General features: G+C 29.9%; 3 protein-coding genes across 9 annotated transcripts; 2 read left to right on the plus strand and 1 right to left on the minus strand.

The window, feature by feature from the left end:
- The first annotated feature begins 728 nt into the window (after window positions 1–728).
- On the plus strand, window positions 729–4,849 carry LOC107892633 (protein PHR1-LIKE 1). 7 transcript variants are annotated; one of them, XM_016817705.1, is made up of 9 exons: window positions 744–921; window positions 1,672–1,795; window positions 2,172–2,657; window positions 3,013–3,230; window positions 3,357–3,366; window positions 3,456–3,495; window positions 3,592–3,649; window positions 3,870–3,939; window positions 4,285–4,849. In XM_016817705.1, the coding sequence occupies exons 2-9, from the start codon at window positions 1,772–1,774 to the stop codon at window positions 4,636–4,638; spliced, it is 1,260 nt and encodes a 419-aa protein (XP_016673194.1). In that variant the 5' UTR covers window positions 744–921; window positions 1,672–1,771; the 3' UTR covers window positions 4,639–4,849. The 7 variants fall into 7 exon arrangements, with proteins under 7 accessions (XP_016673197.1, XP_016673194.1, XP_016673188.1 ...); XM_016817699.1 differs by having other exon boundaries at window positions 745–921; window positions 3,013–3,205; window positions 3,290–3,366; XM_041081630.1 differs by lacking the exon at window positions 1,672–1,795 and adding an exon at window positions 2,051–2,095 and having other exon boundaries at window positions 746–921; window positions 3,013–3,205; window positions 3,290–3,366.
- Window positions 4,850–4,932: 83 nt separating this feature from the next.
- LOC107892668 (peroxisome biogenesis protein 12) lies at window positions 4,933–10,638 on the plus strand. Its single transcript, XM_016817732.2, has 10 exons — window positions 4,933–5,698; window positions 6,098–6,203; window positions 7,117–7,265; window positions 7,481–7,730; window positions 8,055–8,164; window positions 8,401–8,475; window positions 8,596–8,682; window positions 9,228–9,314; window positions 9,670–9,807; window positions 10,277–10,638. The coding sequence occupies exons 1-10, from the start codon at window positions 5,591–5,593 to the stop codon at window positions 10,346–10,348; spliced, it is 1,182 nt and encodes a 393-aa protein (XP_016673221.1). The 5' UTR covers window positions 4,933–5,590; the 3' UTR covers window positions 10,349–10,638.
- A 257-nt stretch (window positions 10,639–10,895) lies between these two features.
- LOC107892659 (uncharacterized) lies at window positions 10,896–12,876 on the minus strand. Its single transcript, XM_016817724.2, has 4 exons — window positions 12,499–12,876; window positions 12,349–12,425; window positions 11,292–12,252; window positions 10,896–11,206 (listed from the first exon to the last, which is right to left on the minus strand). Exons 1-4 carry the CDS (start codon window positions 12,583–12,585, stop codon window positions 11,123–11,125), a joined length of 1,209 nt encoding a protein of 402 aa, XP_016673213.1. The 5' UTR covers window positions 12,586–12,876; the 3' UTR covers window positions 10,896–11,122.
- Window positions 12,877–22,848: the final 9,972 nt, after the last annotated feature.

Raw genomic sequence — 22,848 nt, forward strand, 5'->3', positions numbered from 1 at the left:
GCTAAAAATACCTTACCTAAGGCCCGGTTCATTTTTAAAACGGGCGTTGTTTTTTGTCCAAGTCCATTTTCAAGCTTATATTTTTGTCTCTACTCTCCCACATTTCAAACGAATCTTCAGGCCGGCCTGAATAACCCGGCCCATGCACACCTCCAATTCATTGCACCACGTTTTAATTGTTTAAATACAAATATATAATTTATCATTTTCATATAATTGTTTTAGAAAATCCAGATTCCAAGAATTTTCATCTCCACAAGTTAAACAGAACTTCTTTGGCAATCGGTACCTTTAATTTGACCAAATTCCAAAATAAACTAATCGACAAATCTTATCTTAAGTGGATTTGCATCCATTAAAAAAAAAAAACCACTAATTTATGTCCTCAGCCTCTCATAACAACACACGCCAACAAACCAAAATGATAAATTATGATTAAACCCCCTTCGATTTACTATTCTTTGAAATAAAACATAATGAAATTTGATACCCTTGTTATAAAGCTCACAATAATAGTTTCGCGTGTAACATTCAGAAAGAAATATATTTCTAAGTAGTTAAAATTGCAAGGGGAATGAAATTCCATTGTTAATTTGACTTGTCAATAGAATTGTAGGGTGTCATTTGTAAAATGTGAAAAAGTAAGGGACGAAAAAGGTGCTTCCCCCCCCCCAAAAAAAAGATGAAGTACATTTTTTTTTTCCTACTGGCAATAAAATTCGTGACCATGTTGAAACCGAGAAGAAACAAAACCAAAGCCACCACGTGTGTTAATCAAAAAAGAATATTTCATTCCTATGCTGCTCTTCCCTTTCCTTGTTTTGGTAATTCCATTTTTTGGGTCTCCAAAACATCAGCCCTTTCTATCCAATCATCGACTTCCCACTGATTCATTCACCCTTGTTTTCACACCGTTTCCAAGTAAGATTCTTTAATATTTCTTCTTCTTCTTTTCATTTTCTTAAATCTACTTTTATATGTTGACCTCAACTAAGATTAACCTTCAATACCCAATTCTTAAAAGTGTTCCTTGTCTGAATTTTGATTTTTCTTAGCTTCTTATAAAATGGATTGTTTCTGTTTTTGCTTAGTAACCAGGTTTATTTGCTGATTTTTGTTGGTTTATTTTGTGTTATTGACTGTTTGCTTCATGGATTGATTTTCAAGTTTTTGTCTATAAATTTATTGATTGAAACTGGAATAGGTACACTTTTTGTATGTGTGTGCATGTAGTTTACTTTCTTGTTAACTTTGGAGACAGCTAATGATTATGCTGGTGAGTGGTGACTAATCTGATATTCGTGCTTTATTTGGCTGTAAATAAATTGTCTTTTTTATTATGGCGATTTTCTTCCCTTTTTAGATATATCAACTTGTTGGTCAACATGTTGGGAGCTTTTGGTGAAAAATCACTCAAGTTGTTCTTGTTGATTCTTTGCTTATACGACAAAAGTAAAATGAGTGTATTTCTTGCCCCCTTATGGTTTCCTTTTGTGTCTTTGACTTATTGGTACTGAATTGATAGGCCAGTTGCAAATACTATAAAAATTCATCTTTATAAGGAAAATTGATGTTATGGTTTTGATTTAGGCTGTGCTGTTGTGGTGTTGGTATCCTAGTTTTTTTTTTATCTCTTTCCAACACATTCAACATCACTGTTCATATGTGTAGGATTCATCCATGAATAGAGAAGGTCGTACTTGTCAATAGTGACTAGAATTGTATTGAAAAATGGACGGGAACCAAACCCAAGTGAAGTGAAATTACCGTGATGCTCGCAATGTGCTTTTTCCCGGTAATTTTCTATGTAATAGAAATTGTTTTGTAATCATCATGTCAGCTTTATATGTATTGTTTCTAGAGATATTTTAGTCATTTATTTGTTTGGCTGTCTATGTTATCAAAGCGAAAACTTGTCTGCACTAAACTAAGAGTATAGCAATGATTTGTTTGATGAATAAATGTGTAAAATATGTTAGAGCCGCTGAAGCAAAGATTGTTGAGTTTCTCGATGTCTGGTATTAACAGGCATCTTGCTTTTCTTATTCAGGTTGTTGATATTTAGATATAAAACAGCTGGGAATCAGGAACTTAGGTCTTGCTGCTATGCCTTCATCTTTTCTGGCTCTTCTTTTAAAGACAAGTATTCTACTTCGCCGAGTTCTTTTCAGGTTTCCTCAGGAAGGGAAGTGATGGAGAATTCTGTATCGCTTCAAGAATCTTCGTTAGCTCCCAGCAATGGTACCCTTGGGAATTCGTCTTTGTCCCCTTCCATAGTCACCGACCATATGTGTGCCTCAGCTCTACCACATGTTCAACATTCTCACAATCCCGCATTCATTTCCCAGTCATCAAGGGATTTAGCATCTTTGCTGCCACTAGATGCTTCTTTTTCACAGTCTACAGCTTCACTTATTCACACACAAGGAAATAAGGATGTTTCTTGGAGTTTAGACCGGCTTCAAATGTTTCTCGATTTGCCTGAAAATACTCCAGCTCCAAATCAACTGGTGGAAAGCAGCACCAGTGTTTTGGCATCCGAGGATCACAACAAGAAAACTAATTGGCAGGAATGGGCGGATGATTTGATCAATGTTGTGGATCCAGACTGGAGTAAGATTCTTGATAATACCAATGTCTTAAACCCCAGAGTGGAGGTATGTTCCTAGATTCTATTAGAAGCAGTAGGTGCAGAAATGTCTCAAGCGGCTTTTGATTTTCATTCTTTAATTTCTTTCACATAGCTTCAGTTTATTCCTTGTAATATACTAGCTTTGTGATTCTTGAGGTGATACAATTTCGCCACTGCTGCTATAATGTCAACTAATGGATTTTTTTATTTTTTTTTACTATTTCGGAATTAACTACCAAGGCCAAGACTTGTTCATGGCTGAAAACCCCATTACCTTAGCCTTTGGCTTACTTAGATGATATGATCTATCTACCTTATCGATGTACTTTTTCTAGTTTTTCCTATCTTTTGGTTAATGAGAAAACTAAAAAATGTATCAGCTGCCAAAACCTTCTGGAGATATCTCAAAGCAACAGCCTCAGTTTCATCAGAATCAACTTGTGCCACATGGAGAATTTTCTAGCCATGCTTACCCATCTTCTACTGCTCCTCCTACAAAGCCTCGTATGCGTTGGACACCTGAGCTTCATGAGGCCTTTTTGGAAGCTGTTAATCAGCTGGGTGGCAGCGAACGTGTGTATTTTCATCTCATTAGCATGTAGGCAAATTATCTGTTTACATCATTTGCTAATTTCATCGAGTAATTTAAACTTACAGGAGCTACTCCGAAAGGCATCTTAAAACTAATGAATGTTGAAGGCCTAACAATCTATCATGTTAAAAGTCATCTGCAGGTCTGTTTGTAATCTCGTTTTATGGATCCTTTTTACTTTCTCAAACAATCTTATAAGTTTACTGGAACATTTTCCTGTTCGGAATCCAGAAATATAGAACTGCCAGATATATGCCAGAAACATCAGAAGGTAAGACAGCTATAATACTTTCAACAACATTTCACTGTATTTTCATAATATCATTTTGATTTTTCGTTAAGATGTATAATTTGCTTCTCATTGCAGGAACATCAGAGAAAAGAATCACTTCAATCGAGGAAATGAAATCGATAGACTTGAAGACGTAAGTAATCTTCTTTCCTTGTATCTTGAAGTAAAGTTTATCTACCATTTTTAAATTCTATTGAAGTCTCAATTATCTCTGTCTTGAGCTTCGAGCTATGATCTGCAAATTTATCAGAATGTGTAGTTTTAGCATAGTGAGCTTTGGCACTAACCTCACTTTCCTGTAAGAAAGTTTGAGTATATCTGTATGATTCTGGCCTTGTAATTTCTCGTCACAGGAGTATAGGAATTACTGAAGCACTGCGATTGCAGGTGGAAGTTCAGAAGCAGCTCCATGAACAACTTGAGGTATGCTACTGGTAACTAAGCATTTATTTGTTTCGGTCACAAACTATGCAGGTTAACTCAAAGCACGGCTATGGCTTTTTACTTATATTATAATAACTTCTTTTCCAAGATTTCACCACGTTAGGGTCTCGGAGCTTTTTATAATTAGCTACTTTAACATTGTTATGTGGAATTCTAATTTTCCCAGCATACCCTATTTTTAATTTTCCAAAAAAAGTCATGTTGAACCCTTTTTTATCGAGTTGCTGCAGATAGTTTGCACCCCATGCATCGTTAAAAGCATGGATGTATGTGCTATATAGATGCACATATATTTTCTAATGCCGGTGACATTTTTTTCTCCAGATTCAGAGAAATTTGCAGCTACGAATCGAAGAACAAGGGAGGTATCTGCAAATGATGTTTGAGAAACAAAAAAAGGTGGAGGACGAAAAAGGTGGGGCTCCCTCTTCTGCCTCGGATGACCTTCTTGCACCATTACCAGGCTCAAAGCATCCACCTTGCAACAACGGTAAATCAGATTCAGAAGCTTTGGAGCAAGATCACTCAAGAACCGGGATTGGTCCAGGAAATGCTGGCACTAACGAGGACAAAAGCTCCTCAGGTGTAAGCACGAAGCAGAAGATGCCAGAAACAGAATCGACTGTCCATGATGAGTCCGGTTTCTCAGTCTCAAAACGTGCAAGAACAGAGAAATAGCAGGATACTTAAGACTTTTTAACATCTGATAAATAATCTTTTGTAGACAACATATCTCTGCTCCTGGAGATGATGTTGTTAATATAGATAAATCTGCTGATAGAAAGCAGGAGTTGTTGAAACATTACATCATACATTCTTCTTTATGTGTATTTCTCTAACATTTGACCACATGCAATATATTCTTTCATTTTGAAAGAATTATAAGCTATATGTCATGATCATAAAAAGGTCTAATAGGTGGAAGCAGATAAATGACATTTGGTAATAAAATCTTACGAGCAATTTGCCTTTCACAACTGGTTTCTTTTCATATGAACAAAAATGTAATTGCAGAAAATGCTGAGCACCAAACTGTTTTTATCTTCGATTTTTTTTAAAAAATAAACAAGGAAACCCAAAAAAGAAAAAGAATAATAATGTCATCATTGTGAAACCTAAATGTAAAATTAAAATTATGACGAAGAAATACCCAAATTAATCTAATAATTAAAGGGTTAATGTTATCAAACGTCCCTAAACTATCACCAGATTTTAAATTTGTCCTTAAACTTCAAAATATTTTAATTAACCTGGTATTTAATACCCAAGTTAATGGATATGCTGAGAGAATGATCTAAATTAATTTGATATTTGATACCTTGAGTCTGCAATTAGAACATTTTAAAGTTTTGGACTAATTTAAAATTCAGGTCATAGTTGAGGACGTCTAATGTAGTTAACCCATACTAAAATGTAAAATTGTTGTCATCCTAACGTGCTGAACCAAAGACCCTTGAAAATCGAAAACCCTGTCATCTGAAGACAACTGAAACAAAAAGAAAAAGAAACTAAATTAATATTCTAGAAACCAAATTGGAAAATAAAAAAAATAAACCTGGTCGAACCCGAAATCAAGATAGCCGAAGCTGGAAAGTTTCAGGAGAAGAGAACGAAGCGGCGGAACAAGAAGATGTTGTTTCAAGTGGGAGGACAAGGGGCTCGTCCCACCTTCTTTGAAATGGCTGCTGCTCAGCAACTCCCGGCTAGTCTCCGTGGAGCCCTTACTTACTCAATTGGGGTCACCCTCTATCTGTCTCTCTTTGCCTTTTTTTTTATTATTAAAAAAGCACTTTTTTTATGTATTTATGGAATACCCATTGTAGTTTTCCTTATTTATTTCTCAAAATTGTTCAGTTTTTCTATAAATTTTGCCTAGAGGGTCAAATCTTGGTTTTTATGTATATTCTTCTCTCTGAAACTTTTAGAATGAAATAAATTGATTGTTTAAATTATGTACTTGGGAAACAAGTTTCAGTTTGTTCCAAATTAGCTTCTTTTCTTATTGTTTAGTGGCATTTTTATATTTATTACAATTTCTATTTTCAGATTGTTGCATTAATTACAATTTTTTTTGGCTGCAATTATTGTTATTATAATCGAAGGTTAAGTACTTTGAGGTTTATTTGTGAATTTATAGGTATTGGCATTGAGAAGGCCGTTCCTTCATAAGGTGTTAGATTATGAAGATGAATTCTTTGCTTTGCTGATGTTGGTTCTTGAGACTCATAGTCTTCGAAATACAGGTTTCCTTCTGCTTTCATTTTCTTTTAGTTTCTTTATAACTTGAATTTCTTTTTTAGGTATTTTTTGCTCAGCGTGTATTTGAATCTTCCTATTTTCGCATTCTAGACAGTGCTTTATGTATCCTAGTTTTAGGTTTCTTCCGAATTACATTTTTTCTTTTTTTAAACTTTAATGCTCATTCTGATTTCACTACCATGCTTTCATTGTACATATAGAATAATAATCAGTTTTCCATTTTGTGTCTCTGTGAACTGTGGATTTGTTTTTGTTGCTTCTGTTTGATATATGTTGTAATCTATGATAGAAACAGTCTTCAAAAATGTCTGATGTGTTATATATGATTGTTCGTCCATTCACCCTTTGAAATTTGTTCCCTTATGAAGATGTGAGTGTTAAGGTTGTAGGGTGTAGGAGAAATAAGCGAAGTCTGAGCCATGTATTAGGATCTTGTGATAATGTATTTCATTCTGGTTGCTCTAATGTGATATGGAAAGCTTCTTAAATTTCAAGGCATGACTGAACTCCATGATCTCACTTGTTCAAAATGAGTTATGTAAGATCATCTCACATAGAACGAGCTTTCCTTGGTACTTTTTTAAACATCAATGAACCTTAGCCAGAAGCCTAGAACCGACCAGCTTGTTTGTGGAAGGAAGTTGTAGTACAAGGGCTTTTCCTTTTTTGAGAAAACTTAATTATTTGATGCATATGCAAAACTATCACTATCAGCCCTTAATGGAATTCAACATCTTTCTAACAAGTTTGTTACATTGGAACCTTATAACAATGGCCATTATATGTTGTTTGCACTGTTGGTGTAAATATTACCTTAATTTTGTTTGTTGTTGTTGGAAGATGCATGTTTGTTTCAATTGATGAGATTCATTTTTCTAATATACTGTTCTTATACAGATGCTTCTTTTTCTGAATCTCTATATGGTTTGCGGAGGAGAGCAGCAAAAATAAGAACAAAACAGGCTGATATCCGATCAAAGTCTAGTGATGGGATCCAACACTCTAGTCTAGAAAAGCGCCAGAGAGTTCTTTCAGTTGTATTTTTGGTAGAATTCTACATCTTTTTTTCCTCTTTTTTTCTTATTAAGATGTTTTAGGAAGCTTATAATCAAGTAATCTACTGAAGTTCTTCTGTATAAGTGGTTATATTTTGTTGTAGAAAATTACTTTGTGTATTTACAGCGTGAGCTCATTTACATGCTGTATGACCAACAACCTTTACTAGAGCAGTAGTAACCTCCGATTTGCTATGTGTTTCTAGGTTGTTTTGCCCTACCTCAAGTCAAAATTGCATTCAATTTATAACAAAGAAAGGGAAGCCAGGCTTCAAGCTAGTTTATGGGGTCCTGGTGATGAGAGATTTGAAGATGTTGACTACTTTGATGAAGCTGAGGCTTCTATTGCTTCAAGAACATCCACAGAAACTGAAGCTACAATAAGAACACGATTGGCAAAGAATATTCACAAAATTATAGGTGTATGTTATCCATGGCTTCATGCTACCACTGAAGGTGTGTTCAGATCTAAGTTATCATTTTGTACCCCTGTTTTCAAGAATGAAAGTAATTTATTAATCCAATCATTGTTCATGGATTGCCGTGACCTAAAGTGGTGACCAGTAAATAGTTAAATTGTGGTTGCTGAGCATGGGGCTTTCTAATTTTTTAATGATTTACAACATATCTAGTATAAATCTCCATGATGTAGGTTTTCTGATATTTATATTTGTAATGATTTCTTGAAAGAGCTTTGAGTGTCCATTAGCTGTTTTTGACCTTGCATTGGTTGGATCTCAAGTTACATGCTTTAATCTAATCTGGACTATTGTGATGCAGGACTAACATTTACTTATCAACTTTTATATCTGCTGGATGCTACTGGGTTCTATTCTGTTGGATTACATGCACTTGGGATTCATGTTTGTCGAGCAACGGGACAAGAATTGGTATTAGATTCAACAATAACTTCTGTTCTCTGTCTGCATGTATTACATTAATATCCATGGAGCAGTATTTGTGTTGCTTCATGCTTTTTCCAAGCCCTATAGACATGCATAGAGATACATGCTTGGTTACACAAGACCTAAGTGTTGATTATAATTTTATTGATTGTGCATTTCGTTCTTATTTATATTATATATATGCACACATACTCAGTATACTCATTTTGATGTCAAGGTAGATGGATACGTCTTCTAGAATATCCAAAATTCGAAATCGTGAGCGTGAGAGGCTTCCAGGTCCTCCATGGTTGAAGGTATTTTTCTGTAAATATTTTAGTTAGGACTATTGAGATTGTTTTCAAAGATATTCCATCTAACTTTAACTAATGTTATGTTAAATTTAGCATATTGATTAGACAATATAATTCCTTCAGGCAGTACAAGGAGCTTTGCTTAAATGCACATATGCGGTGTTGGACTATGCACAGACCGGCTTAATTGCTGCAGTATTTATCTTTAAAGTAAGTGTGGTTTACTGGTTATTAAATTTACCATCTTTTGTGGTTTAGCCGTTTAGGGGTAATATATATCATTGCTATCTAATAACTTCATCTGAAAAACATAATTTATGCAAAATATATGATATTACATTTTCCAAAGCAAAAATCTGTAATAGTTGGACCAAAGGAAACTATACCAATCAATTGCTTATTTGTTTTAGTCCAAACCTGTGAGCTCTACAATTAAGTTATTGCCATGATGACTTGTAATATTCCTCGATAGATGCTTTTTTAAACTCATATGAGTTTTTTCTTTAACCTTCATTCACTTTCCTTAAACCCATGCAATCACTGAGATTTGTTATTGATATTAATTAAATCTGACAATTCTTAAAAGTGTCTTCCTTTCCGGAGATAATATTTGTGTGTTAACTATTCCATGCCACTTTTTGTTTCTTTAACCTTTATTTTTATGTAACATTCATGCTTTTCTGGAAATAGTAATGGAATTTGCTATGATTTCATTTTCACTATGGATAACCATTGTTTGTGTACAATAATCATAGATGATGGAATGGTGGTATCAATCTGCCGAGGAGAGAATGTCAGCTCCAACTGTGTATCCTCCACCGCCACCACCACCACCCCCAAAGGTGAAAAATTCAACTATCTTCTCACACATGGCCATGCATACAAATGCAAACAAAACCATTCCTCATTCGTTTGTGGACCATTTTCTTTTAGTAAAATGGAGAGTTATGTAGGAGCATGTTTCTACATATGTTTCATTGTATGCATTGTTGGATATTAAACCTGGGATATGTCACCTAGGATATGATGGCATTTGTTTCTTTTATTGTCTTTTTCATAAACTATGCAACTATTTGAGGATTTTGGCAGCAGTTTCTATTTATCAAATATCAGTCTGAACATAGAAGGAATAAGGAGGAGCAAGCTTTTATCACTCTGGTACTCAAAAACCAAAGAACTCACTTATCATCTATGCAGGTCGCCAAAGATGGGATCCCCTTGCCACCTGATAGAACAATCTGTCCATTGTGCTCACTGAAGCGTGCAAATCCATCAGTAGTTACAGTTTCAGGGTTTGTCTTCTGTTATGCTTGCATACACAAGTATGTTTCTCAGGTAAGGCCTTCAAACACTATTTGGTGAACGAAATAAATTCTTTCACAGTTCGCCTATGATGATATAGGGGAACTTGCCAAAATGGCTTCATTGATTCATACTTTCTATGAATTCTTTTTGAACGGCTTCCTTTTGTAGTCTAGTAATATTGAATATATCTTCTTAAATCACCTTCAATACATGGCTTTTCTAAGCAAATGAATATGCTTTGTCTTGTTGATTGAGAAGCAATTTCTCTCTTATCCAACTTCAAGGAGACCCACTTCTTAAAACCTAAGTGTCCCAGCACAGCTATTATTTCATGCATTTACAAATTTAATTGTTTTTACTAGTTTACAGTGAAATGTACCTTGTATGCATAAATTTAGATCATCCATGTGGATCTTCATCGTTATTTCTGTTTAACTTCGAGTAGATTTGTTTTACATGGAAGAACTTATATGGTTTGTTCTGTATTTCTTTGCCACAGTATCAACGTTGCCCTGTCACGTTAATGCCAGCAGACATTGACCAGATAAGGCGACTCTTTCACGACATGTGACGTCCTTGCTGGATACTGTGGATGTAAATTAATTCATTTTTATACATTTTCAACAACCAAATCATTGATAAAAGTAAAGCTGCCAATGCGCAATGAGGGCCAAGACGAACACAAGAAGATAATGTAGGGAATTCCTGTTGCCAGTATTTCTGGCGTTCTCAAAAGTTACTTTATATGTAAACGCTTAGATAACTTTGAAACTACAAATATCCTACTATGGTCAGTCACCATAGAAACACTATTGTACACCCCAAAAAAATCCATTTACAGTAAATCTATAATTTCTGTCATTAACGTGTACCACATTGAACATTTTAAAAAAAAATTCAAATATCACGTTAGACCTCTGACTTGTGAGCTGCTCTTTTAGCTCCCCTGTTTCTCAGCCATGTTCTTGCCCGGGTACGTGCCCAAGGGTGCAATGCCAAACTTTGACCGGGATTGATTAGATGATTTACGGGATCCATTCCATGTTTGAGAGGTTTAAAATAGCTCAAATCTTTGAACTTGGTGTCAAAGCAGATTGTTATTTTCGTGCAAAAATATGTAGACAAGCTAACAGGACAGACTTATCATCCAAATAAGGAATCATTTAGAGAATGTAGTCCCGAAGGATCTTCAGTTATTGACTAATTCTAATTCTTACACAAAGCCAAATCAACTGAAAAATCAAACAACAAAAACTAAAAAGAGCATATAAACAGAAGCATTCATGGGAATGCATTATGCAGCAGAAAATTTATCTCCCAGGATCTCTCATAGTGATGAGACCTACTATACTCCTCCTGCAATCCCTGTATCCAGAGCTCTCTCCAACCTTGCTCCAAATGGTATGGCCTTCAACTTCAGTCTCTCTTCCTGCGAAAATAATCATCACTTCCAACATATATATATGTATGCAAAATGTATATGTGAACACCAACGACTAAGTCACTTTGTATACCTGAATGTGTCTCGGTGTTCGTTTGCTAGGAGAGCTTGAATCAGTATCTATGTTCTGGCCAGTATGACTCCAATAGCTCCCAACAGTCCCTATGATAGGTGCTTCATCTGGACTCCGGCTCCCGCACTTTCTTGGAGAGCTGGATGCAGAACGCTGTTTAAGCTCTCCCATTGTTAATGCTCCTAAAATAGGCCTATTTTCATGGCTTCTTGGTGAATTCATCTTCTGGGATATTGCTGAATTCCCCACTGAATTAGTACTAGCCTTTGAATTCGGTGTGTTTTCAGGTTCCACTAACCAGCTTGAAAGACTTGTATCAACAGTACTTTCTTTCCCGACCATCTTCTTCCCATTGGAACATAGTTTTGAACTTGCAAGCTGAAAACTAGGCTCTGCACTAATCGGTATACCAAAACCTTGCTCTACATTGATGTTCTCCTTTTCTTGAAGATTCGATGGTATGCTTGCTTTTGCTTTCACTTTTTTCCATTGATCAAGATTTTCTACAGGATTCAAAACTGATTGAACATACTGACCACCCTTATCTTTACCATTTCGATTTAACACAATTGGCATTGGACTATTAACTTCCTTCTCATCTGATTCAACTTCACAAACCTGTTTCCTAGACTCTATTGACAAAGAAAACAGTGACTCAGATGACTCTTCTATTACCAATTGTGACTCATTTTTAGCCTTTTCAATGCCATCATCCTCATTACCATCATCTAAATCATTTATTTCTAAATCCAAATCATTCAATTCATCCTCACTTTCAGCACTGTTCTGATATCTATTGTTTTGAGGCTTAAAAACTACAGTCTCCTCACTCTCCTTCCCCTCATCATTTTTCAACAACTTCTCAGATGATTCAACAGCCAATTCCTCATGAGTCTTCACATACAAATCAAAACTTAACTTCTCTTGACCACTGTTATTCAATAGCTCCCCTAGCTTCTCTCTACATAAATTGACATGAAACAAGCAAATCAACACATGCATAAACATAAATAATAATTTACAAAAAAGGGTCTGAAACTGGATTACCATAACTTACTTTTTCACTATAATGGGATTAAAGGGTATCCCAAAATCTTCTTTACTTGATTGAACTGCTTCATTGGCTTCAGGTTTCTGGATGGTATAAATTTATTAAAAAAAAAAAAACCAAGAATCATAAACAATGAAAGTGAAGAACAAAACTAACCTGATCAATAGAGGAAGTCCCATCCACCAAATGCTGGTCTTTTTTATTCTTGGAAGCAGAAAAACAAGCAAAAAGAAGGCAACGCATTATCACCCTAATTGACTTCTCCAAAAAGGTTCACTTTAAAAAGTTCCCTGGTCAAGAAAATAGTCTTCTTGGAGAGTGAAAGAGGAGAGAAAATCAATGGAAAAATAAAAATAAAAATAAAAAACCAAACAAACTGGTCAATGAATTTGAAGAAGATCTTGAAAAATATGACCGTTACAAGGTAGATTCGTATAGGCTTCATTTAAAATGAAGTATCCTATAATAAGGCAGAGTTTTGGCACTGAGATTAATGCAACTGTTGGGCTTTAAAAGAGGAAATGGGCTTTCGCTTTTTCACAATTTTGTGCATTAAAGATTTTTTATAGGATTGTGGGGCAAACACAATAATAATGGAACTATCTCTATCTACCTATCAAACTCTAAATTACTTCTTTTATTACTGTTACCGTTATTGTTAGAGCTCTCGCCGAGTTGGATGAAGTAAAATTTTTCTTAAATTCTATTCGAATAAAAATATTAAAACATGAGTTCGGCTCGCCTGTATTAAAAATTTTTATATTATTTTTATATATAAAAATTAATTTTAAAAAAAATAATGAATCAAATATACTAAAATAACACTATGATAAGTGCAATTTAGAAAACAAACACCTCTAAAATAGTAGCAAAATTAATAATAAAATAAGAGTTATACAATATTTAAATAATAACATCAAAATAGTAACAATATAATAGCGGAATGATAGTAAAACAATGAAAAATAGTAAAAAAAAGAGAATAAAAAAAACAGCAGCAATAATTTTTTCTGCAAATTCAGATTGAGTCAGGTCAGGCGCGAGGCAAAAAAACTTACCCAAGACCCATTCTATTTAGAAAATGGGTTTTGATTTTTTGTTTAAGTCTATTTTTCGAGCATATATTTTTTACTCAAACTCGCTCACTTTTTGAACGAATATTCGGGTGGGCCCATAGACAAGTCTAACTTTGTAGTAACCTTTATTTACAAAATTTCTTTTTCAACTTGTTCTTTTATATATTTATTCATTAGTTACTTTTATTTTTAGTTAAAATATGTTGTTAGTCCTTGTACTTTGATCAATTTTGAAATTTAATCTTTTTATTTTAAAATTTAAAAAAAATTTAAATTCTTCTACAGTTTAAAAATTCAAGTTCAATCATTATGATTGTTGGTAGTTTTTGTCAATTTAATATGTTCATTTTTTGTCAATTATATACTACATCATGTGAAGATGACATGACCAAATTTTTAAATTGACAAATTTTCACAAAAAATACTTACTATTTTAATTATTAGATTAAAATTTTCAAATAAAAAATTTAAATACACATTTCAATTTTACAAATTCAAGAAATCAATTTAAATTTTTTTTTTTAAGAATTATTGTTTCAGAAGAAGTTACAATCACCAATATAGTGAATTATTGAACAAGGACTAATAATTAAACTTACTAATAAAGTAGAATATTTAAAAAAAAAAAGCCAAAATCTACTTACATGGATGCTACTTAAACCTCAAACTTCAAATTTTCTAAAATCTCTTTATTATTATGAAGCCAAAATATTATTAGCAATTTGTAAAATTCTTTTTAAAAATATATCCTAAGATATATTTCACCCTTTTAAATATTCTAAAATCTCCCGATATTGATAATGAGAAACATGAGTAGTTAAAATAATAAAATTTATCATTTTTCTAAGATATTAAAATAAAATAAATTTTGATTATTTTATTTTTGTATTAAATTTGAGTTTAGCATTAACATCAGTTTCAGGTTGGAATTTTTCTTTGAGTTAAGATTTTCCAATTTCTTTTTTATTTTTTTTCCTTTTGAGCTCTTTCTTTTTAAACTTGTTCAAGTTTCGATATTTTCAAATTTAAGTCAATTCGGATAAAACCAAGTTTAGCCTCGAATATTTTTGTAGTGTTTTCGGCTTCAATCTCAATTTGCGACCTTTGCATATGGTGATTGAATTGGTAGTTGAAAATCAAAATTATTACTTAACTCCAATATTTATCAAACTTAAATATAATTTTGAAAAGAATATTAAATTTTATATATTCATACATATTTAAATAAATAAAACTTTATGCATAGCAAAATAGAAACTATTGTTTTTAGTGAAAAAAAATTAAGTACTTTTCAGTAACGAATTAAAAAATATCTTTTTTTTACTGATAAGATTACATTAAGTTTTTGAAAATTTGTTTATTTTTTAATTTTAAAAAATAAGCCATTATAGTCCTTGCTGATAAAGTTAGAGTGCTAATCAATGAATTATAGGGCTTTCTTGTTAAGTAAAGAAAGCTTAGAGTGACCTTATGCATTTTTGCACAAGTATTAGTGCCTAGGGAAGAGATATTGATACCTTTTCAAACATAGTCTAAATGAGTTATTTGCCATTAAAGTATCAATACCTATGCCCTATGTAATGATCCGATTTTTATCGGTGTAGAAAAATTCACCCTATGTAATGATCCGATTTTTATCGGTGTAGAAAAATTCAATTTTTTAAATCAAGTTAGTTAAAAATTTTAATCGAACAGTTATAAGATTATAGGATCAAATTACTAAGTGTTTAAATTAGATAAATTATTAAATTTGCTACATGGACTAAAGTAAAAGGTTAGTCATTATTGAATACGAATTAAATTGCAAATAGTTATAACTTTGAAGAATTAGGTCAGCCCTTAGCAATGATTAAAATCTAGATAGTGGAGTACCATCATTTTCCATTAACTATTATCAACTTCATTCCTATCCATTAACATTGATTAAAGGGGAAATTAATAAACGAGATGAGTATGTAAGTGTTGTTATTTTTCTTCCTTTTTATATCAAGACAAAAAGTTTTACGTGACAAGTCTCTCCTCAACCTATAAATCTCTTCTCAATCTATAAATAGGAGGATAATACGCTTCAACCCACTCGAACTCACGTCTTCCTGTATTGATAACAACACATATATCAATCAAACTAAGATTCAATCGACTGCTCATGTTCTTGATTTTATATAATCTTTATGGTGCTTCTTTGGAGTTCGTCTTCTTCCTTGTTCAAAAAAGCATTTTATATAAACTTTATGATTTTATATAATCTATCATGTGATATTAATTATATTTTTTATTTTTAAATATTTTTTAACTCATACTTGCAAGTAAATAAATAGCTACTTATTAAAAATAAATTAATATATAACGAATTTATCTTTTCTAATAATAAACTAAGAGAAAGGATTGTATGAAACAGTAACGCCACGTCATCTGTATCCCTTTCCAATAGTTTTATGCCACGTCAGTATTCTTATCCTGAATTTTAGGATTTTAATTTGGATTTAATTTTTTTCTGGATAAAATCCTGAAATTCAGGATAAGAGTACTAATGTGACATAAAACTATTGGAAAGGGATATAGATGACGTGGCGTCACTGTTTCATACAATCCTTTCCCATAAACTAATGATGGTTGACCAAAAAAAAACTAACAATGAGATATTTGTTAAAATAAACGTTAATATTAATGGTAGTAGGAACGATCGTAAAATAATAAGAAAAGAAAAAAAAATAAAAACACACAGCTTTTACATGAAAACTCTTTTGAGGAAAAACCACGGGCAGAGAGAAGAAATTTACTAATGTTGAAAAACAAATGATACAAGAGGAGTTTCGCCTACATCTATTTAAGGAGTTGAAAAATCCTCAAATAGAAGAAAAATAATTCTATACAAATTTAACTTGTGCTGTATGGTCAGTACTGCAGGGGTACAATCTTTCGCTCCCACAAATCCTCTTATTTTGCCACTATATTTATTACTTCAACAAGTGACGTAATTCAAGTCACACAAATCTCTAACAATATAAAAAACTTTTAGTTGCTAGTATGAGTTAAAAAATAAAAAATCTATCATGTGATATTAATTATATATATATTTTATTTTTTGAATATTTTTTTACTCATACTTGCAGCTAAATAAATAGTTATTTGTTAAAAATAAATTAATATATAATAAATTTATCTTTTCCAATTATAAATTAATGATTATTGAAAAAAAAACACTAACTATAAGAGTATCAAAAACCCTTAACTTGCAGGTATGAGTTAAAAAAATAAACAATCTATTATGTGATATTAATTATATTTTAAAATGTTTTTTTAACTCATACTTCAAGTAAATAAATAGCAACAAATAACTTAATATATAATGAATTTATCTTTTACAATAATAAATTAATGTTGATTGAAAAAAAAAACACTAACTATGAGAGTATCAAATCATAGTATGAGTTAAAAAAGTAAAGAATTTATCATGCGATATTAATTATATATATATTTATTTTTAATTCATGCGTAGTTTCTTGTGTCACAATTTTAGGTGGGTCAATTGATAGATTAAGGGACACTTCACCGTAAGCCTAACCTAAGTTAGGGGTTTCCTCAATTTAGGAGTCAAAAGTATAATAAATAAATAAAAAATATTTAAAAATTATATATGAATTTTGATTTAATGTGTAAATTTATATGTAAACTTTAATTTAATATAATTATGTCCGTGAAACTTTAATTATGGTTTAAAAGTATACTTGAAAGTTTAATTTTTATTTAATCATACACAATTAAAAAAATAAATACATCAATTTATTTTTATATTAGATAAATATAATTATTTATATATGCAGTAATAAAACATAAATGATGTTATATAAATAATTGTGTTAATAATTTATAAGAATTGGATCAAATCAAAATTTTATGTATAAAATTACACAAAATCAAAGTTTATGTATACAATTACCCATTAAACTATAGTTCATATATTGTTTTAATATTTATCCCTAAATAGAAATAAGCAACTATATATTTTAAAATGATTACGATTTACAGAGCATGGAGAAAATAATGCAGTTTAAAAATAATAAAGTAGATTATATATTATTTTAATAATATTATATATTATGATTTTTAATTCATATAATAATTATATTAAGAATGTTATTAAATTATATATTATTTTATTAAATTATATTTAATAATAATTATATTAAAATATGATTAAATTATTTAGTAGTATTTTTAATAAAAATATATTTAACAATAATTTTATTAAAATTTAATAGCAATAACAATAATTATTTACCTAAAAAAATTCTGCTAAGGGTACTTTGATCATTCAAGCTTTTTTCCTTATACTATTACAACATCTATTCCATTCAACCGAATAAAAGAATGCTGTTACAACTCTATTCCATTCCATTCAACCAAACAATTGAATTACTGATTACAGCCCTATTCCATTACAGCTCTATTCAATTACAGCCCTATTTCATTACAGTGAACCAAACTTACCCTTATGTTTAAAATGTTACATTTTAGTCACTTATGTTATCTTGTTGTAGCATTTTAGTTACTGAGCGTTAATTACCGTTAACGGTGTAAATGTAAGCTAATGTGGCACGTTAAATTATCATTTTAAACAAAAATTTTAGGTTAAATTATACAATTGGTTCCTATTTTCTTTTTCGTTTTGAGCAATTTAATTTTTTTTCTTTTATGTTAAAAGAGATGGAGAAGGGAGGAAAATAAAGGGAGAAGCAAAAGTGAGGTGGAAAATAAAGAAAAAAAAGGAACATTAAAAGAACATAAAAGAAAAATAATAAATTGTTCAAAACGAACAAAATATGGGACCAATTGTATAATTCAACCTAAAATTTTATTTGAAATGATGATTTAATGTGCCACATCAGCTTAACATTAACAGCAATTAACGGCTCAATGACTAAAATGCACGTTAATGTAAGTAGCTAAAACGTAACATTTCAAACATAAGTATCTAAAATATAACCCAAGAGAAATAAAAGTGACTATTTTAATAGTTTACTATTTATTTTATCATTTATCAAGCATTAGGAAGGGATATCAGAAATAATGTAGCATTTTAACATATTTTTCTTTTATAATTACCATTGGAGAGTATAAAAACCATTCCTTGTAAATTCTCTTGTTTTCGCTCTGAATTTTCTTCTGAAAGAGGTTGAGCTTATGAGTCAAATATGAGTTAAAATAGAGCATGCTCTGTGTTTGCCATATATATATATATGGATATTGCACATCAAAAATATTAAAACTCTGATCAACGATGTCAATATTGTTGAGGATTATGGAAGTTTTTTTAATTAAGCACTTATAGCTAAAAGGCAATGCTTGTTTGAATGGTCGAGAATGAATGGTCTGTGTTTTTGGCATAACATGCTTGCTACAAGTTCTTCTTTTTTTAATCCCGTCCATTATCCACACACATATAGGCTCGTGATTTAATGTCCTATATGATCCCATATTTATTTTATTTTTATATTTATTCAATGTATAATATATATATTTTAAATATAACATAGTCTTTTGTACCACAATTTTAGGGTCAATTGATAGATTAATTACACGTTATTTTAAAGCCTAACCTAACATAAATATTTAATTTTTTAAAGTTCAATATTTAGTTTAAAATTAAAAATTCCTTAGAAATTTTCATTTAAATAATATATTTTTTATTTATCTTAAAAATTATAATTTAAAGTTCGAAATTCAAAAATAAAACATATATAATATTTATCATAAAGACAAATAATATTTAATTTAAATAAATTTAAATATTAATTATTTTCATATTTTTGAATTATTTTTATCTTAACATTAAATTTAAATTTAATATTTATCATAAAAATAAATACTATTATTATAAAAATAAAAAAATTGTTATTTAATTATTATAAATACTATTGTTATTTATCTTATTTACTATATTCCATTAAATTATGTTTAATATAAAATAAATTTAATAATAGTAAAATTATTTTTCCTTCAAAATTGATGTTTTAAATTATTATGTAATTTATTTGTTCTCTTAATCATCTCAATTGCAAAACCTTTTCCTAGATATGAAATCAATTGCTCATTATCCAAGAAAAATGTAGCAAATATAATATAATTACATTTTCTTAGCTTTAAAATATTATTATAAAATAAAAAATTAATTTAAAAACTATAAAACTATAAATTGATACATATAACTTGTATGAATTACCCATCTCTTCTAATTTTTTTTATTATAAAATTTTCTTTATAAATTTTTTTCCCAAATTTTGATCTCAAATAGGAAAAAAGAAGAATTTTATTTCTTAAATATTTACTCTTGAAATGTATGTAGTATTCGGGTGGAGGGAAGGGGGTTGGCAGGGGCTCGGTTCCATCTAAAATGGAAAATTTCACTTTTATAACATTAAAAATTTTAAATTAATATATGATAAAATTACATTTTGATCCCTCAAGAATAAAAATAATAATTTAATCCTATAAAATTTATAAAAATATAGACTATTAAGATAATAAATTTTCACTTATACTATCATAAAAATATATAATTTTATTTCAGCTCTCCTCAAAAAAACTTTGACTCCACCCCTAACAATATCTTTCTAACCAGATGATAATGTTTTTTTAATTGATCCATTAGATCATTTATGTATTTTTTTATTATGTTTACACAAAAAAAAAACATAAAATAAATAAATAAATCCAAGGTGGGTTAAAACCATGGAAATTGGTGGAGTTGTTGTGGACCCCACATGTGTTGACTTTACTGGTATTTTTATGTAATAGATATTAATATTTATAGCTTATAGCTTCAAGCTTAGGATTTTAGGTTACATATTATTATTAAATTTATACATAAATTTTATTTTAATATATAATTTGATACATAAATTTTAATCTAGTATAATCATATACGCAAAATTTAAATTATGATTAATGTGTATATATAAAACTTTAATTTTGATTCAATTGTATAAATTTAAAATTCTCAAAAAATTTGTATACGTTAAAAGAAATAAATACATACATTTATTTTCATATTAGACTAATATAATTATTTTTGTATGCAATATATTAATGTAAAATTGTGCTAATTCTATAATATTGTTAGTGATTTTGTGAAAATTGAATCAAATAAAATTAATGTTCATGTATGACATTATATATTGGATCAAAGTTTATGTATAGTTTTAATATTTCGTCATTTTTATAGGTATTTTTATATCTATTTTATGATCCTTATTTGAGATTCATGACTACATCTCCCAATAATATCATATCTTAATTGAATGATATTATTTTAAGATTTAAAAATTAATAATAATCTGCCCTTAAACTCAATACTTATTTACCTTAAAAAATTGTCAAGACATGGATTTTATTATTTTAATATTATTAGTGCACATGAAGTGACTGATACATATATACTTAAAAAAAAAGACTGATAATTTTTAAAAAAAATATTAATCGGTCCTTATGCTTATTTAACTAATTTTTAATAATTTATTCTTTATATTAAATCCTAATCCGACACAGAAATTACTAAAACATTTTTAATATTAATTTTATTATAAGTTCTTATCATATTTGTTATTTTTTATACAATGTTTAGAACTACCTATAGCCCCTCCCCAACCCATAAGATAATGCACTTCAGCGCATTTAAACCCACGTCCTTCTACACTGGAAACAATGCCAATACCAATCCAACTAAGATACTTTTATAAAAATAAAAAATAGTAATACAACAGATATTTTTATCTTTTCATGGTTTTAATAAAATAATTTTATAATAAGAGTTGAACTTGAGACATGATTTTTAAACTTTTAACTTAATCATTGCAACCAAAACCTCATTTAATTTTTGTAATGACCCAAAATTCACGGGCACATAGGGCCTTTGTCTTAGTGAAATAAGTTCGAAAATAATTATTAGAAATATTTATAAGCTTAGTGGTGTGTCTAATTAGGTTGCTTATTGGGCCGTATGAAATAGTAGACAGAGTTGGACCGGTTGCTTACCGATTAGCTTTGCCTTCAGAGTTACAAAAGATTCACGATGTTTTTCATGTTTCTACGTTTCGGAGATATAGGTCAGATCCTTCACATATCATTTCCGCTAAAGATATTGAAATTCAATCGGATCTGTCTTATGAAGAAGAACCAGTGCAAATATTAGCTAGAGAAGTAAAGGAGTTGAGAAATAAACGGGTTCCTTTAGTAAAAGTGTTATGGAGAAATCATAAAGTGGAAAAAGCAACTTGGGAACTGGAAGAAACGATGAGAGCACAATATCCTCATCTTTTCTCAGGTAAATTTCGAGGACGAAATTTATTAAGAGGGGAGAAATGTAATGACCCAAAATTCACGGGCACATAGGGCCTTCGTCTTAGTGAAATAAGTTCGAAAATAATTATTAAAAATATTTATGAGTTTAGTGGTGTGTCTAATTAGGTTTTAATTAGGTGAAATTAGCTTAATTTAGAGTAATTAGTAAAAAGAGACTAAATTGAATAAGGTAGAAAAGTTTAATTATAAAGTAATAGAAAGTAGAAAGGCTAAAATGGCAATTGAGCCATTTGCCAAAGATGAGGCGGCATATGTGTTAAAAAAAATTCTAAGATTTTATTATTATTATTATTAATTATTAGTATGGTTTTATATTAAATTAATATTATTATTATTATTATGGTTCATATTAAGTTATAATTATTTAATTGATATTAAAATAGATATCTATTATTATTTTTATATTAAGTTAAAATATTTATTAATTAAATAATTAATTTATGAGATTTTTGTTTGACAAACAAACTGAATAATGACAATTGTAAAAAAATATTGGTACATTTGTAATAAATAGATATGTACACTTGTAATAAAAATAACTAATTTACTTAATATTAAAGTAAAAGATATTTGTTAATTAAATAATTAAATTATTAGATTTTTGTGTGAAAAATGGTGACAAATGTATGGTATTGATGGTGTACACTTGTGTGTATATGATTAAATACTTAATAGATATTTAAAATAAATATATTATAATATATGTTAATTAAATAAACAAAGTAAATAAAAGAATAAAAGAATGAAATAAAAAGAAACAAAGAAAAGAAAGAAACAGAGACATTCGAAACAGAGCAGGAAGAAAAGGGCAAAGAAAAGAAAAAGGAAAAACTAAGAGTTTAAGGTTTAAAGCTTTGATTGGTAAGTCATTTAAGTCCTTTCTATTTAATTTTGATGTTTTAGAAGCTTTAAAACAAGATTATGATGAAATTAAGTTGATAGTTCAAGAGTTTACATGTTTCCAAATAGGGTTCATGTTGGACAAATTATGGAATTAGGGATTTAATTGAATGAATTCTAAGTTAGAATTGATTAAGGGATTAAATTGAAAATTAGGCTATAAGTTTTAT

Source organism: Gossypium hirsutum, chromosome A11, assembly GCF_007990345.1.
Source record: "Gossypium hirsutum isolate 1008001.06 chromosome A11, Gossypium_hirsutum_v2.1, whole genome shotgun sequence".
In the NCBI taxonomy this organism is placed as follows: domain Eukaryota; kingdom Viridiplantae; phylum Streptophyta; class Magnoliopsida; order Malvales; family Malvaceae; genus Gossypium; species Gossypium hirsutum.